Below are 16625 nucleotides of genomic sequence, written 5' to 3'. Positions count from 1 at the left end.
ATGAGTGAGAAAGTGCCAACCTCCCTTGTTATTGTAATGGTGAGGGGTTAGCATGTCTTGGGGGTATGATATTTGTGCATCTGTAACTTTCTCACTCATCATATAAAAGTTTTAAGTTGTACCAATATGTACTAATTGTAATGATTTGTATGTTGCTGCCTTGTAAATGTATAGGTTTAGATACAGACAGTTATGCATTAGTTATAATATTAACTAATTATCTATTGCTAATGATGCTTCAAATTAAATAGTGCTATTCCCTCAGAAATAGTCTACTCAATTATAGTGGGGACCTTCAGATTTACATATTTATAATCAAACACACTTACATGCAGTGTACACATATTTTTTACTTAAGATTTTATTGATTCCACCCAGAGGTCATTAGGTAAACAAATATAATGCACATAAACAAAACGAACACGGTGTAGATTATAAAACACATAGGCAGAACCTGAGATTTTCACATTGGTCTCTTGGAAATCATGACTGTTATTCTATCCGCAGTCCCAAAACTGATGTGAACAGTCAGGCATATGAACACCAAGTTCTGCATGTATGAACAACAGTGAACGATTGAGTGAAGAGTCATCTCACAGAGTGTCACTGATTGGTTGATTGTAGTGTCACTCTACTCATCGTGGAACTTGGGTAGTTTGTCTCCAGGGATGACCACATGCTCCACCCCCTCCTCGGTGATCACTACCAGGTGTGCCACGCCTCCGCTGACATTGTCTCTGCCCATAGCTAGGGCCAGAGCTAGGTGGGGTGAACAGGAGAAAAACAAGGGGGAGGAAAGAGAGGAAAATAGATCAGATGGCAGGTAGAGGTGGGTATGAGACCATATCTGTCCACGTTTTCAGGAACAGCTCTCTTGTGTTCCAGTGCCAATAATCCCATAGCAAACCCATCCTACAATCACTCTCCTGTCCCACCGGAAGATGTTTTCAATAAAATAAAATGAAAACAGTGCCATTCTAATAAAACAATGAAGCCTATGAGATTCTAAGGGAAAAATCAACTTTTACCATTTGTAGCAAACTGCAGGCACTCCTCTTTGCTCATGTCAGGTTTGTATTTGGCGTCGGCGTAACCGTAGATGTACGTGCTCCCTGATCCTCCGATGGTGAACGGCTGACTGAGTAACATACCGCCCAAGGCCACCGTGTAAACCTAGAGGTGAAATAACGGTTAGAAATTGCGTGTGTGTGTGTGTGTTCTATTCTATCGTGTTCTATTCTATGTCTGTTTGTTACACACCTGTGGCCCTTTCTTCCTATCCCAGCCTGCAGTGATGAAGCCGGCCTGCAGCTCCTCCTTGTTGTTGTAGCACAGCTCCTTCAACACGGACGCTGCTGCCTTCACCAGAGGAGGGGACTCCATCTGAATACTTATCACACAGGATAGACACAGAGAAGACATGTCATCCTTCAGGATCAGGATTATTCCACAGTTTGTTTCTATGTCTATTGTAGTTCAAGAGGCAGTAGCCTAGTGGTTAAGAGGTTTGGGCCAGTAACTGAAAAGTTGCTGGTTCGATTCCCCGAGCTGACTAGGTCAAAAAAATCTGCCACTGAGCAAGGCACTTAAGCCTAATTGCTCTCTGGATAAGAGCTTCTGGTAAATGTAGGCTGCACATTACTACTAAGATCAGATCTAAAATGGAGGTCTCCTTATTGCTGTTAATAATACAAATCAATCACACATCAATCAAGCTTCATTAGTCTGATATCAACAATCATGAGCTATGTTGAACCAGACAAGGACAGAGACAGGGACAGGGTGGTCCATACCTGTGAAAGGAGATCTGGAACTTGGCAGCCTTGGTGACGGCCTGAGCGTCTGCCAGGGAGCCGGCGATGCAGCAGAATATCCTGTCATGGACCTGGATCAGCTTGTTGATGGTCTTAGAGGACACGTAGCTCCTGTGGTGAAGTGGAGATAGAGACACATCAGAGACTCCTGTTGACACATTAGATAGAGACTCCTGGAGACACATTAGATAGAGACTCCTGGAGACACATTAGAGACTCCTGGAGACACATCAGAGACTCCTGGAGACACATCAGAGACCCCTGGAGACACATTAGATAGAGACTCCTGGAGACACATTAGATAGAGACTCCTGGAGACACATTAGAGACTCCTGGAGACACATCAGAGACTCCTGGTGACATATTAGATAGAGACTCCTGGAGACATATTAGATAGAGACTCCTGGAGACATATTAGATAGAGACTCCTGGAGACATATTAGATAGAGACTCCTGGTGACATATTAGATAGAGACTCCTGGAGACACATTAGATAGAGAGTCCTGGAGACATATTAGATAGAGACTCCTGGAGACATATTAGATAGAGACTCCTGGAGACATATTAGATAGAGACTCCTGGTGACACATTAGATAGAGACTCCTGGAGACACATTAGATAGAGACTCCTGGAGACACATTAGATAGAGACTCCTGGAGACATATTAGATAGAGGCTCCTGGTGACATATTAGATAGAGACTCCAGGAGACACATTAGATAGAGACTCCTGGAGACATATTAGATAGAGATTCCTGGAGACACATTAGATAGAGACTCCTGGAGACATATTAGATAGAGACTCCTGGAGACACATTAGATAGAGACTCCTGGAGACACATTAGATAGAGACTCCTGCACTTGTGAAGGTGGTAAATGACCTTTTAATGACGTCAGACCGAGGCTCTGCATCTGTCCTCGTGCTCCTAGATCTTAGTGCCGCTTTTGATACCATCGATCACCACATTCTTTTGGAGAGATTGGAAACCCAAATTGGTCTACATGGACAAGTTCTGGCCTGGTTTAGATCTTATCTGTCGGAAAGATATCAGTTTGTCTCTGTGAATGGTTTGTCCTCTGACAAATCAATTGTAAATTTCGGTGTTCCTCAAAGTTCCGTTTTAGGACCACTATTGTTTTCACTATATATTTTACCTCTTGGGGATGTCATTCGAAAACATAATGTTAAATTTCACTGCTATGCGGACGACACACAGCTGTACATTTCAATGAAACATGGTGAAGCCCCAAAATTGCCCTCGCTAGAAGCCTGTGTTTCAGACATAAAGAAGTGGATGGCTGCAAACTTTCTACTTTTAAACTCGGACAAAACAGAGATGTTTGTTCTAGGTCCCAAGAAACAAAGAGATCTTCTGTTGAATCTGACAATTAACCTGGATGGTTGTACAGTCGTCTCAAATAAAACTGTGAAGGATCTCGGCGTTACTCTGGACCCTGATCTCTCTTTTGAAGAACATATCAAGACTGTTTCAAGGACAGCTTTTTTCCATCTACGTAACATTGCAAAAATCTGAAACTTTCTGTCCAAAAATGACGAAGAAAAATTAATCCATGCTTTTGTTACTTCTAGGCTGGACTACTGCAATGCTCTACTTTCCGGCTACCCGGATAAAGCACTAAATAAACTTCAGTTAGTGCTAAATACGGCTGCTAGAATCCTGACTAGAACCAAAAAATTTGATCATATTACTCCAGTGCTAGCCTCCCTACACTGGCTTCCTGTTAAGGCAAGGGCTGATTTCAAGGTTTTACTGCTAACCTACAAAGCATTACATGGGCTTGCTCCTACCTATCTTTCTGATTTGGTCCTGCCGTACATACCTACACGTACGCTACGGTCACAAGACGCAGGCCTCCTAATTGTCCCTAGAATTTCTAAGCAAACGGCTGGAGGTAGGGCTTTCTCCTATAGAGCTCCATTTTTATGGAATGGTCTGCCTACCCATGTGAGAGACGCAGACTCAGTCTCAACCTTTAAGTCTTTACTGAAGACTTATCTCTTCAGTAGGTCCTATGATTAAGTATAGTCTGGCCCAGGAGTGTGAAGGTGAACGGAAAGGCTGGAGCAACGAACCCCCCCCCCTGCTGTCTCTGCCTTGCCGGTTCCCCTCTCTCCACTGGGATTCTCTGCCTCTAACCCTATTACGGGGGCTGAGTCACTGGCGTACTGGTGTTCTTCCATGCCGTCCATGGGAGGGGTGTGTCACTTGAGTGGGCTGAGTCACTGACGTGGTCTTCCTGTCTGGGTTGGCGCCCCCCCCCTTGGGTTGTGCCGTGGCGGAGATCTTTGTGGGCTATACTCGGCCTTGTCTTAGGACGGTAAATTGGTGGTTGGAGACATCCCTCTAGTGGTGTGGGGGCTGTGCTTTGGCAAAGTGGGTGGGGTTATATCCTTCCTATTTGGCCCTGTCTGGGGGTTTCATCGGATGGGGCCACAGTGTCTCCTGACCCCTCCTGTCTCAGCCTCCAGTATTTATGCTGCAGTAGTTTATGTGTCGGGGGGCTAGGGTCAGTCTGTTATATCTGGAGTATTTCTCTTGTCTTATCCGGTGTCCTGTGTGAATTTAAATATGCTCTCTCTAATTCTCTCTTTCTTTCTTTCTCTCGGAGGACCTGAGCCCAAGGACCATGCCTCAGGACTACCTGGCATGATGACTCCTTGCTGTCCCCAGTCCACCTGGCCGTGCTGCTGCTCCAGTTTCAACTGTTCTACCTGCGGCTATGGAACCCTGACCTGTTCACCGGACGTGCTTGTTGCACCCTCGACAACTACTATGATTATTATTATTTGACCATGCTGGTCATTTATGAACATTTAACATCTTGACCATGTTCTGTTATAATATCCACCCGGCACAGCCAGAAGAGGACTGGCCACCCCTCATAGCCTGGTTCCTCTCTAGGTTTCTTCCTAGGTTTTTGGCCTTTCTAGGGAGTTTTTCCTAGGGAGTTTTTCCTAGCCACCGTGCTTCTTTCACATGCATTGCTTGCTGTTTGGGGTTTTAGGCTGGGTTTCTGTACAGCACTTTGAGATATCAGCTGATGTACGAAGGGCTATATAAATACATTTGATTTGATTTGATTTAGATAGAGACTCCTGGTGACATATTAGATAGAGACTTTTGGAGACACATTAGATAGAGACTCCTGGAGACACATTAGATAGAGACTCCTGGAGACACATTAGATAGAGACTCCTGGAGACACATTAGATAGAGACTCCTGGAGACACATTAGATAGAGACTCCTGAAGACACATTAGATAGAGACTCCTGGAGACACATTAGATAGAGACTCCTGGAGACACATTAGATAGAGACTCCTGGAGACATATTAGATAGAGACTCCTGGAGACACATTAGATAGAGACTCCTGGAGACATATTAGATAGAGACTCCTGGTGACATATTAGATAGAGACTCCTGGAGACACATTAGATAGAGACTCCTGGAGACACATTAGATAGAGACTCCTGGAGACACATTAGATAGAGACTCCTGGAGAAACATTAGGAAGAGACTCCTAGTGACACGTTCCAATGTATATATTGCTATAAGTGATGGCTGATTTATTTAATATGTTGCCTGTCACAGACTTGATCATAAAGACATAGAGGAAAGGAGGGGCAATATGATTCATTTGGTTCCAGGTGTTGAAGGTCCTCCTTACCCTCCGATGGACGCCCTGGAATCTGAGCCAATGATAACCCCTCCATTGAACGTCACCGCCAAGATGGTGGTCTGTAGATTTTAAAAATCAGTAATAAATTAATAATCAGTTAGATGGGGTGAGCTTACAATTACAATATAATATATAGTAATATATTTGTCTGATAATATATTTATGACATATTTATAATATACTGCTCAAAAACATAAAGGGAACACTTAAACAACACAATGTAACTCCAAGTCAATCACACTTCTGTGAAATCAAACTGTCCACTTAGGAAGCAACACTGATTGACAATAAATTTCACATGCTGTTGTGCAAATGGAACAGACAACAGGTGGAAATTATAGGCAATTAGCAAGACACCCCCAATAAAGGAGTGGTTCTGCAGGGGGTGACCACAGACCACTTCTCAGTTCCTATGCTTCCTGGCTGATGTTTTGGTCACTTTTGAATGCTGGCGGTGCTTTCACTCTAGTGGTAGCATGAGACGGAGTCTACAACCCACACAAGTGGCTCAGGTAGTGCAGCTCATCCAGGATGGCACATCAATGCGAGCTGTGGCAAGAAGGTTTGCTGTGTCTGTCAGCGTAGTGTCCAGAGCATGGAGGCGCTACCAGGAGACAGGCCAGTACATCAGGAGACATGGAGGAGGCCGTAGGAGGGCAACAACCCAGCAGCAGGACCGCTACCTCCGCCTTTGTGCCAGGAGGAGCAGGAGGAGCACTACCAGAGCCCTGCAAAATGACCTCCAGCAGGCCACAAATGTGCATGTGTCTGCTCAAACGGTCACAAACAGACTCCACGAGGGTGGTATGAGGGTCCGACGTCCACAGGTGGGGGTTGTGCTTACAGCCCAACACCGTGCAGGACGTTTGGCATTTGCCAGAGAACACCAAGATTGGCAAATTCGCCACTGGCGCCCTGTGCTCTTCACAGATGAAAGCAGGTTCACACTGAGCACGTGACAGACGTGACAGAGTCTGGAGACGCCGTGGAGAACGTTCTGCTGCCTGCAACATCCTCCAGCATGACCGGTTTGGCGGTGGGTCAGTCATGGTGTGGGGTGGCATTTCTTTGGGGGGCCTCCATGTGCTGGTCAGAGGTAGCCTGACTGTCATTAGGTACCGAGATGAGATCCTCAGACCCCTTGTGAGACCATATGCTGGTGCGGTTGGCCCTGGGTTCCTCCTAATGCAAGACAATGCTAAACCTCATGTGGCTGGAGTGTGTCAGCAGTTCCTGCAAGAGGAAGGCATTGATGCTATGGACTGGCCCGCCCGTTCCCCAGACCTGAATCCAATTGAGCACATCTGGGACATCATGTCTCGCTCCATCCACCAACGCCACGTTGCACCACAGACTGTCCAGGAGTTGGCGGATGCTTTAGTCCAGGTCTGGGAGGAGATCCCTCAGGAGACCATCCGCCACCTCATCAGGAGCATGCCCAGGCGTTGTAGGGAGGTCATACAGGCACATGGAGGCCACACACACTACTGAGCCTCATTTTGACTTGTTTTAAGGACATTATATCAAAGTTGGATCAGCCTGTAGTGTGGTTTTCCACTTTAATTTTGAGTGTGACTCCAAATCCAGACCTCCATGGGTTGATAAATTGGATTTCCATTGATTATTTTTGTGTGATTTTGTTGTCAGCACATTCAACTATGTAAAGAAAAAAAGTATTTAATAAGATTATTTCTTTCATTCAGATCTAGGATGTGTTGTTTAACTGTTCCCTTTATTTTTTTGAGCAGTGTATATTATTTAAGGTTAGTTTTCCTAAAGTTTACAGTCAATGGATAAACTATGGTTGGGATCTGGGGAGGCTAAACTGATCCCAGATCAGTGGTAAAGTGTAGGCTAATTTATACCCTGAGTTTGAGTTGCAGATGAACGACTCAAAAACGAAAGTAAATTCAGCACTTTGTTCGTCAGAAAATATGAAATAAGTCTATTATTATCAAGTTAAATGTATAAACGTTTTCCTTGAAGGTTCAGCTTTAGGCTACTGAGATGAATTTATGACAAAAATCAACAAGGCAACCTAGAATTAAAACCCTCACTGTAAATTCGGCTACGTCCTTCCCAAAATGTACTGTTAATCGCAGCTTCAATTTACCATTATCAGGTACAAAATATGAAAAACTATTAACTTACGCCAGTGCTAACTCCTTTGATTTGAGAGTCCATAAAGTGTCTTTCCAGTATTTTCCGAAAACCGATGAAAAATTCGGATAAAACTGCGTCCCTCAGTCACATACAGTCACACCATGTCAAGAAAATAGCGACCTCTTCAGGGACTTGAAATGCGCGACTGTAGTGAAGTCAAAATCTAACCACTGAGTGCAAAATAAAGTTCTTCAGGTATGGCGCTAACAAATGTTGTCGAAACACCTGCATCGGGATTTAATTTTGAGAACGTCTCCAGGTATGATTTCCCTTTTATCTTTAAGGATAATAACATTTCGTATTTTTTTGGTAAATAGTAAACTTCGTAATAATCTCTTCGCATACCAAGCCTATATCAAAAGTGAAAGTAACGTATCTTGTATAATCGTGTAAATATTCTTTCTAAAAAAGACCAGGAAGTCTACATAATTGTAAAGGTTGAATTTGATTCTTTCTGCATTTTCTTCTAATGAAAGTCATACTTCTATGTGTTAGTCAGCTGATTGTAATTGTATTGATCTGGTCATCGTTAGACAGGGCTTTTCTTAGTAAGATTTTGTGCTACACTATTGGTATTATGTTACAGTGTGTTTGATTAGTCTGTATCTTTATCAAATAGAAATGTTGCTCTGGAGGGTCTGCTTGAGGGAGGACACACCAAGGCACCTAAGCCTATGAAGACAGGGACCACCATAGCTGGAGTAGTGTGCAAGGTGAGAGTGATGTCCACTGATAAAGGGCAGGCATCTCTAATAAGTGGAAGACTCCATATAGTGGGAGTATTTCAGTACATTTTACATAGTGATATATTATTATGATCCTTGCCCTGTCTTTATGTGACTTTAAAAAAAATACAATAATGATGGAAATGAATTGTGTATACTGATAGTGAAATGGAGTGTTGTTTGGGTCATTGTTTGTGCAGGATGGAGTGGTTCTGGGAGCAGACACGCGGGCCACCTCAGGTGAAGTCGTGGCTGATAAGATGTGTGCCAAGATCCACTACATCTCCCCCAATATGTAGTGAGTAGATCTACACCTGTTGAAGGGATAGTCCATGTGTGACTTATGTTTAGAATGGAATTGATTGTCATGTGTGGAAGAGAGAAGTGAAAGAGTAGTGAACAAATGTAGTCTCACTTTAATTTGAGATATCCATGCCCACACATCCATTGTTCTCCTGACCTCTCCTGTTTACTCCCTCTCTCAGCTGCTGTGGTGCAGGAACTGCAGCGGATACCGAGAAGACCACCGACATGCTCTCCTCCAACCTTACCATCTTTTCTATGACCAGCGGCAGGAACCCACGTGTCGTGATGGCAGTAAACATATTACAGGACATGCTATTCAGGTGTGTGTGTGTGTGTATCTTTAAAACTCTCCAATACAGCAGTGGTTACCAACTCCGGTTCTCGTGTAACCCCAGCAGTACACATTGTTGTTGAAGCCCCAGACAAACACACCTCATTCAACTTGTCAAGGGGTTGATGATTAGTAGAATCAGGTGTGTTTGTCCGGAGCCACAACAGAAATGTGTACTGTTGGAGGTACTCAACAATTGAGTTGAGAACCACTGCATTAGAACAACTGCAATCTGCAGTTCAAAAAACGAAAAAGCGGACACCCTGCCACTGATTTGGTAAACAGCTGGGGGATGGGGCTGGAGAAATGTAACCACTCTCAAATTCATACACAGAGTTATGGATGTAAGGACTGACCATCCGTGAGGTCAAAATTATATATATTTTTTACCATGTCCTAGATTCAATCAGTTCAGCGTTAACCTGCGATAACCAACAATCACATAGCATATAATTAAGGAATAAGTTCAGAGGAGGTGTGGTATACGGCCAATATACCACGGCTAAGGGCTGTTCTTATGCACAACACAACACGGAGTGCCTGGATACAGCCCTTAGCCGTGTTACAGTATATTGGCCATATACCACCAACCTCAAAGATGCCTTATTGATATTATAAACTATTATAAACATGATTAGAACAGTAAAAAAAAAATGTTTTGTCATATCTGTGGTATACGGTCTGATATGTCAGCCAATCAACATTCAGCACTCGAACCACCCAGTTTCTAATTGTTTTTATTCAGGCGATGTCAGAGGTGTAACTGTGTTGGAGCTGGCAAATCGGTGAGCAGCTGCTCATGTGGTCAAATACAAAATCACTAAACAAAATAATAAGGATTTTTATCAGCCTAATCAAGGTGTAGAATAGATTACATCACACATTCCAGTGTTCGAACACGGCTGCATGGTATTTCTACTAATGCATCCTATGGCAATGTCTGCGATATGTACAGTATAATGCCAGGTGCCGCATCTGGGTTTGACAGCTCCAATGCAGTTACACCTCAGACATCGCCTAAACAAAAACAATGATATGCTATGCAGTTGTCAGTTATTGTGGGTTAAAGCTGAACTGATTGAATTTAGGCCCATGTTTTGAGGCTATAAAGTGTTTATTTAGAATTACATTGTTTACAAACATTGGAGTAAAAAAGTATTCTATTTTGGGTTCTGCTACGGGTACGACAGTTGAACTAAGCTCATGAGGTATTTATAAGTTATATTCTTCAAGAATCAATGGGTACATATCATTGATTTAAAAGTCCAAAAATGGATGTAGCAATTGCAGATGGCCCCTTTAAGCATCCCATTCTGTTGAAATAACTCACCTCATCCACCACTATAGCCGCTCCAATGTAACCGCCTTTCATGTCAGATAGGTTTGATTCAAAATAGTCATTCTTGTTTGTTCATAATGTATGTCATATGTGTGTGTTTAGGTACCGGGGCCAGATAGGGGCCAGTCTAATCCTAGGAGGGGTGGACTGTACTGGCAATCACCTCTACACAGTGGGGCCCTATGGGAGCATAGACAATGTGCCATACCTTGCAATGGGTGAGGGACTGCTACTGTGTCAAGCAAACATAAGCATACATCCATATACTGCTATTGTGTGGGCCATTATTAGTTGATTCATCGACTAGTCATGAATAATCTATAAATAATGACATTTAATTGATTCCTATTTGTGTTTTGTGTAGGGTCTGGTGACTTGGCCGCTCTGGGGATTCTGGAGGATAGATTCAAACCTAATATGGAGGTGAGTGACTTTTCCTTAGGCAGGCTAGGGGTTGTCGTACATGTAGTTCATATGCCATCACATCGATAGACTTCAAGTCTCAAGAGTTAAGTCATTGGACTCACCATAAAGAAGGCATCAGATTTGTTTACATTAAGCTGGATGTATTACAGACCTTCCTCCCCCATTCCAGTCCCTTCACTCACTCTTCATCCCTATGCCCTTCTAGTTGGAGGAGGCTAAGGAGTTGGTCCGGGATGCCATCCACTCTGGCATCATGAGTGACCTGGGCTCAGGCAACAACATAGATATCTGTGTCATCACGAAACAGGGGGTGGACTACATCAGGCCGTACCAGGAGTCAGAGTATAAAGACAAGAGGTAAATTGTTTTCACATCCTCAGATTCTGCTTCAACTATTATTCTAGACAGCATATTTGAGATTTTTTTTTTTTTTGACAGAACAGTGATTAATTTCTATCTTATCTTCTCTCTCTCTCTCTCTCTCTCTCTCTCTCTTTGCTCTTTCTCTTACTCAGGCAGAGAAGATACAAGTATCGCCCAGGTACAACATCTATTTTGACAGAGAAAATAGTCCCTCTGGAGCTGGAGGTAGTGCAGGAGACAGTCCAGCGGATGGATACCGCCTGAACCTGAGCACTCAGAAACGACAAAGATACAGTCACAGAGGCTTATCACAATATTCAGACATAAAATCAGTGAATACAATACACCTAATAATGACAAGATGTGACTACTAGGTGACACTACAATGCAAAGCCATAAAAAAAACATTGTCACATAAAGATCTTAGTTCAATGAACTGTAGTCAGCAATACATTTTGAACAGGTATAGTAGGCCTAGGCCATAGCTGTGTCTATATGCACTGGGTGAAATATTGGAAAGTGATTGATTGAATAAAAGGTCTTTATTATTTTTCATGAATACGTGTTTGAGTTTTTCCTCCTCACTTTTAGCTTTCCACTTTCCTTATAGCAGTTTCAGCTCACAGAATCTTAATGTTTTTTTTTTTTTATATTATTGCCATGGTCCACCAATGAAGAATATGCCCGCTATTACAATCCAGGAGATTTAGATATTTCAAATGTAATACAGCATAACATTTATACTGAACAAAAATATAAACGCAACATGCAACAATTTCAATGATTTTGCTGAGTTACAGTTCATATAAGGAAATCAGTCAATGGAAATAAATGCATTAGGCCCTAATCTATAGATTTCACATGACTGGGCAGGGGCACAGCCATGGGTGGGAAACAGCTCTGGTGGACATTCCTGCAGTCAGAATGCCAATTACACGCTCCCTCAAAATTTGAGACATCTGTGGCATTGTGTTGTGTGACAAAACATTTTAGAGTGGACTATTATTGCCCCCAGCACAAGGTACACCTGTGTAATGATCATGTTGTTTAATCAGCTTGATATGCCAGATGGATGGATTATCTTGACAAAATATAAAATGCTCACTTACATGGATGTAAACACATTTGTGCACAACATTTCAGAGAAATAAGCTGGAAATTTCCTGGTATCTTTCATTTCAGCTCATGAAACATGGGACGAGCACTTTACATGTTTAATTTATATTTTCGTTCATTGTAGTTCTCTACCTGTGACTCTTTGTGAGTGACTCCTTGAGCACGGTAAACCTCTAACAGGTAAGTCTTCATATTTACTGATGACGACCCACAAATTATACTCTGCGATTGGCCAAATGTGTGATACGTTTTCAGCCAGTTTACTGTATATTGTGAGAAATCATGTCAAAACTTAATGTCTATTAACAATTGTTTATCCGTATGACTAGGGATGGTTAGGCTATAGTCAAATAATACTCGGAATGAGTACGCATATTATAAGTAACAGTTGGGTTACTTTTTCGATTAGGAATGAAAATGTATATTAAAAACCCTTTCGGTTTCGTTTGCATTAGGAAATATATTTCCTTGACGCGTCAGAGCGAAGTCAAGCTGTATTTTCGCTTTCAAATTTTATTAAGATACAGTCTACATTCTTATATTTGATTTAATCATTATGGCACTTTTCGACGTAAGTGGTTATAAGTCCCACGCGGGACTTCGTGGGCAGATTCTTGGAACAGGAGTAGGGCATCTTGTTGACCGACCGAATCAGGAATTTGCTGTCCCGGTTGGAGTGGATGTGAGTATTTTACGCGTCTTTCATTCTGCAGTTCGTTTCTGTTTCTTCTGTGACAATTATATGGTGATCTAATGTGTCCTATGTGAAGTGAACTATACCTTACTAAAGCACGGTTCAATGGAGACTCACAACTCACCTCAAGCACACTTTTACGCACGCACAAACATACGCGCACACGCATGTATACCACCTGACAAAATGTTGACAAGAGCTGCTGTCTCACATTTTTTTAAACGATTGGATCAATCTATTTCTCAGTCCCCCTCTATATTTCGCTCTTTCTCTCCAGCCTTCAGGGTTCCTGAAGTCATGCAGCCGTGAAGGTGGCGTGTCCATAGATCTGAACCATGGTACTACTACACTGGCTTTCACATTTCGCCATGGTGTCATTGTGGCTGTGGACTCCAGGGCCTCAGCCGGCAGCTACATTGGTAAACATCACATTCCATAGGGATTCGTTTTTAGTCTATAATTTCTGTCATACACTTGTGTTCATATGACAATACTGTGCCTCTACACAGTAAGAAACTAGTAATAGCGTTCCACTGTTACTACTATATTGTGAGCACTAAAACATCTACAAGTGGTAATTGTAAGATCATCCATTTTGATGTGATTTACCTTGGAACGTTGATGTGATCAGCCTTGAGTTGGTCCATTACATTTTTCCAGCAGCAGTCGGAGACACATCCAACACGTCAGATGCAGAATTGATCTCTGGGAGATCTGTAACCGAACATAAAGAAATCATTCTCTAACCTCTTTGCCATGCATTTGTCTTTCCCTGCAGCGTCGAAGGAGGCTAACAAGGTGATAGAGATCAATCCTTACCTGCTGGGGACCATGTCTGGTAGTGCTGCTGACTGCCAGTACTGGGAGAGACTGCTGGCTAAGGAGTGCAGGTCTGTTAAAACTTGTCTCTGTGGGATTGAGTCCTGCTATACAGTTACATGGTGTTAATATCATAATCATTGATGCCTGTCTGTGTAAGTCTGTCTGTCTGTCAGGCTTATGCACAAGGGGAGGGCCATAAAATGTACTAATGAATGTAATTTCCATACACTCAAAACAAATGCATGGGACGTAAAGTAAGCACAGCACAACCATATCAATATCAACCAGTAACTTTGTAGTTACCATCTACTTAACGTTTTGGCCAAAATTGTTATCTAGACTAGCCCTCTCCTGTATTGGTGTTAATGACATGCTTCCAAGCCACATTAATGCCTTTATGTACTCGGTGAGTCAAAATGTATCTGGAAGTAAACCAGTGTTTCAGCACTCTGACTGCCTTGTCTCATACAGTGACTGACCATCTCTTTGTGTCTCAGGCTGTACAAACTGAGGAACAAGCAGAGGATCTCAGTGTCTGCAGCCTCTAAGCTGCTGTGTAACATGATGCTGGGATACAGAGGCATGGGCCTCTCCATGGGCAGCATGATCATTGGCTGGGACAACAAGGTACAGGGTGGGTGGGAGGAGTGGGGTTTGTGTGTGCCTGTGGTATGTGTGTGTCTGTGCGTGCGTGTGTTTATTTGAAAACCTTATTTTATAGCCAAAATGTTCATCCTGATGGTACCTACATTTTTTGAGTACCATTGGAGAGTCTCCAGTTGTCATGTCTATTGATGAGTATTGATTTATTTGTCTTGCTGTCCAGGGCCCTGGTTTGTACTACGTGGATGATAACGCCACACGTCTCTCTGGTCGTATGTTCTCTACTGGTTGTGGTAGCAGCTATGCGTACGGAGTGGTGGACAGCGGCTACCGTGAGGACATGACGGTAGAGGAGGCGTACGAGCTGGGCCGCCGCGGCATCACCCACGCCACACACAGAGACGCCTACTCTGGAGGAGTGGTCAACCGTGAGTGACCTTGTTCTGAACCTATACTCATTCTATAATGATTCATTTGACTCGACTTATTAATAACTAAGTCAGTTCATGTGAGACCATGTGAAGCATAGATAGGTGCAGGTTTGAGTTTGATGTATGTTGAGATATTGTTTGTTTGTTGTGTAAATTCCAGGTGTGAATTCCACTCACGAGGTTATAACTAAATATACAATTATAATCTAATCTCATAAGGATGTATCCATAGTAAAAAGTAGTCATATGCTGAATCCATAGGAAATTACAATGTAAACAATACCTTTAAAATGTATTTATGTGTAACTGTGTCTGTGTTTGTCCAGTGTACCACATGCAGGAGGACGGCTGGATAAAGGTGTGTAAGGAGGACGTGTCAGAGCTGATCCACCGCTACAGGAAGGGCATGTTCTGATCATAGATCCGTTTCTACAGACACACTGTGTTCTCTATCAACTGATCCCAGCACTGCTTCAAATAAAGACAGTTTTCAAACTGCATCCTCTGGATTGTTTAACCTGAAGGTCTTACATGCCGTCACAACTTGCTGCAACTGTTACCAGTCCTATTAAAATTATTATTTACCAGTGCCAGTCATTGGAAAAGGTTTGTAGGATTGTTTAATACAATACTAATACTACAAACCTTGATTTTTATTTTCTTTGTAAAGTCTGTTGAGACTTGTGAAATACACTTGACAATTTTGTAACCTGAAGAGTTTTAGTCAAATGTTTTAGCCTACTAAACGGTCAAATAACATAACCTCATAACCAACAGTTGGAGGAGGAAGTAAAATTCAGAGTCCGTATAGTTTTGCCTAGCGTATCTGCCTCCAACAAACTGTTTCCTGAAACACAAATACATGTCCCAAACCAGTCGGATGTGTTTGCCCAGGTATCTTTTGGTTGTCACCATTCTGTACATTTCCACCTTAGTATAGGAGTTAATTGTACAAATGAAATTCTACAACCAAAATGTTTGTGATATCAGAGGAAGTTTTAAATTAATGGAATGAATTTGCCATAAAACCTGAAGAAGCCTATTTCTCCCGTATTATGTTCATTTTCTCAGCTTGATAAATGGGTCACTGTGGATATGAATGGTGTGTGCTGTAGTTACATGGGGAGTATTCTACAGTTCCCAGTGGGTTATTATAGAGAATTACATCCCTTACACAAACTACATTCCATAAAATAGTCTACCAACATTAATATTATCTGTTGCCAAGCAGGATTCTGTGCAACAGGTCTTGGTGAATAACATGATAGGCTATTACATTTCAGCCCTAGAGGGCAGAAGTACTGCTACAGCTGCTCTGTTCTCCCTGGCAGTTTATTGATCAATAAATATAATTGATTCATCGGCCAGAGTTCACTCACCTGTTTTCCAGGTCTGAATCAGTCCCTGATTAGTAGAGAATGATAACTAGCAGTGCTGTGGACCTCCAGACAAGCATGATTTATTCTAGTCTCTATCATATGATCATGTTCAGGACAAAATAGACAGTGCAGAGATTATCTATTTTAATAAGCATTTTATTCAAACATCTTTCATACAGGTCAACAAAATATCTCAAACGTTATTTATTCAAAAGCCTATTACAAAAGAATTGTGGAACTCCTACACCTACAGTACACTAAACAGTACCCAAAATGAGTATAGGCCCCTATTTAGTTACGCCTGTTGTTGTTAACAGCCAGTGCTTGATTTGGACTCAGATAGGTGCCGGTACTCAAAGAAACAGTGTAGAGATGACCCCTTTTCTAAGAAGCATTTTATTAAAACATTTACA

General features: G+C 42.3%; 3 protein-coding genes across 3 annotated transcripts; 2 read left to right on the top strand and 1 right to left on the bottom strand.

Annotated features, from left to right (window-relative positions):
- Positions 1-343: 343 nt before the first annotated feature.
- psmb12 (proteasome 20S subunit beta 12) lies at positions 344-7948 on the bottom strand. The gene is made up of 6 exons (XM_014141748.2): positions 7666-7948; positions 5503-5573; positions 1794-1925; positions 1261-1390; positions 1029-1173; positions 344-759 (listed from the first exon to the last, which is right to left on the bottom strand). The coding sequence occupies exons 1-6, from the start codon at positions 7696-7698 to the stop codon at positions 632-634; spliced, it is 639 nt and encodes a 212-aa protein (XP_013997223.1). The 5' UTR covers positions 7699-7948; the 3' UTR covers positions 344-631.
- Positions 7694-11726, top strand: psmb13a (proteasome 20S subunit beta 13a). Its single transcript, XM_014141746.2, has 8 exons — positions 7694-7936; positions 8297-8390; positions 8603-8700; positions 8888-9028; positions 10481-10596; positions 10743-10801; positions 11010-11161; positions 11320-11726. Exons 1-8 carry the CDS (start codon positions 7875-7877, stop codon positions 11429-11431), a joined length of 834 nt encoding a protein of 277 aa, XP_013997221.1. The 5' UTR covers positions 7694-7874; the 3' UTR covers positions 11432-11726.
- A 1025-nt stretch (positions 11727-12751) lies between these two features.
- Positions 12752-15875, top strand: psmb8b (proteasome subunit beta type 7b). Its single transcript, NM_001123535.1, has 6 exons — positions 12752-12965; positions 13255-13396; positions 13756-13867; positions 14297-14426; positions 14626-14830; positions 15160-15875. The coding sequence occupies exons 1-6, from the start codon at positions 12840-12842 to the stop codon at positions 15246-15248; spliced, it is 804 nt and encodes a 267-aa protein (NP_001117007.1). The 5' UTR covers positions 12752-12839; the 3' UTR covers positions 15249-15875.
- The last annotated feature ends 750 nt before the right edge of the window (positions 15876-16625 follow it).

This window comes from Salmo salar, chromosome ssa14 (assembly GCF_905237065.1).
Source record: "Salmo salar chromosome ssa14, Ssal_v3.1, whole genome shotgun sequence".
Taxonomy (NCBI): domain Eukaryota; kingdom Metazoa; phylum Chordata; class Actinopteri; order Salmoniformes; family Salmonidae; genus Salmo; species Salmo salar.
This window is presented reverse-complemented; position numbering and strand designations above follow the sequence as displayed.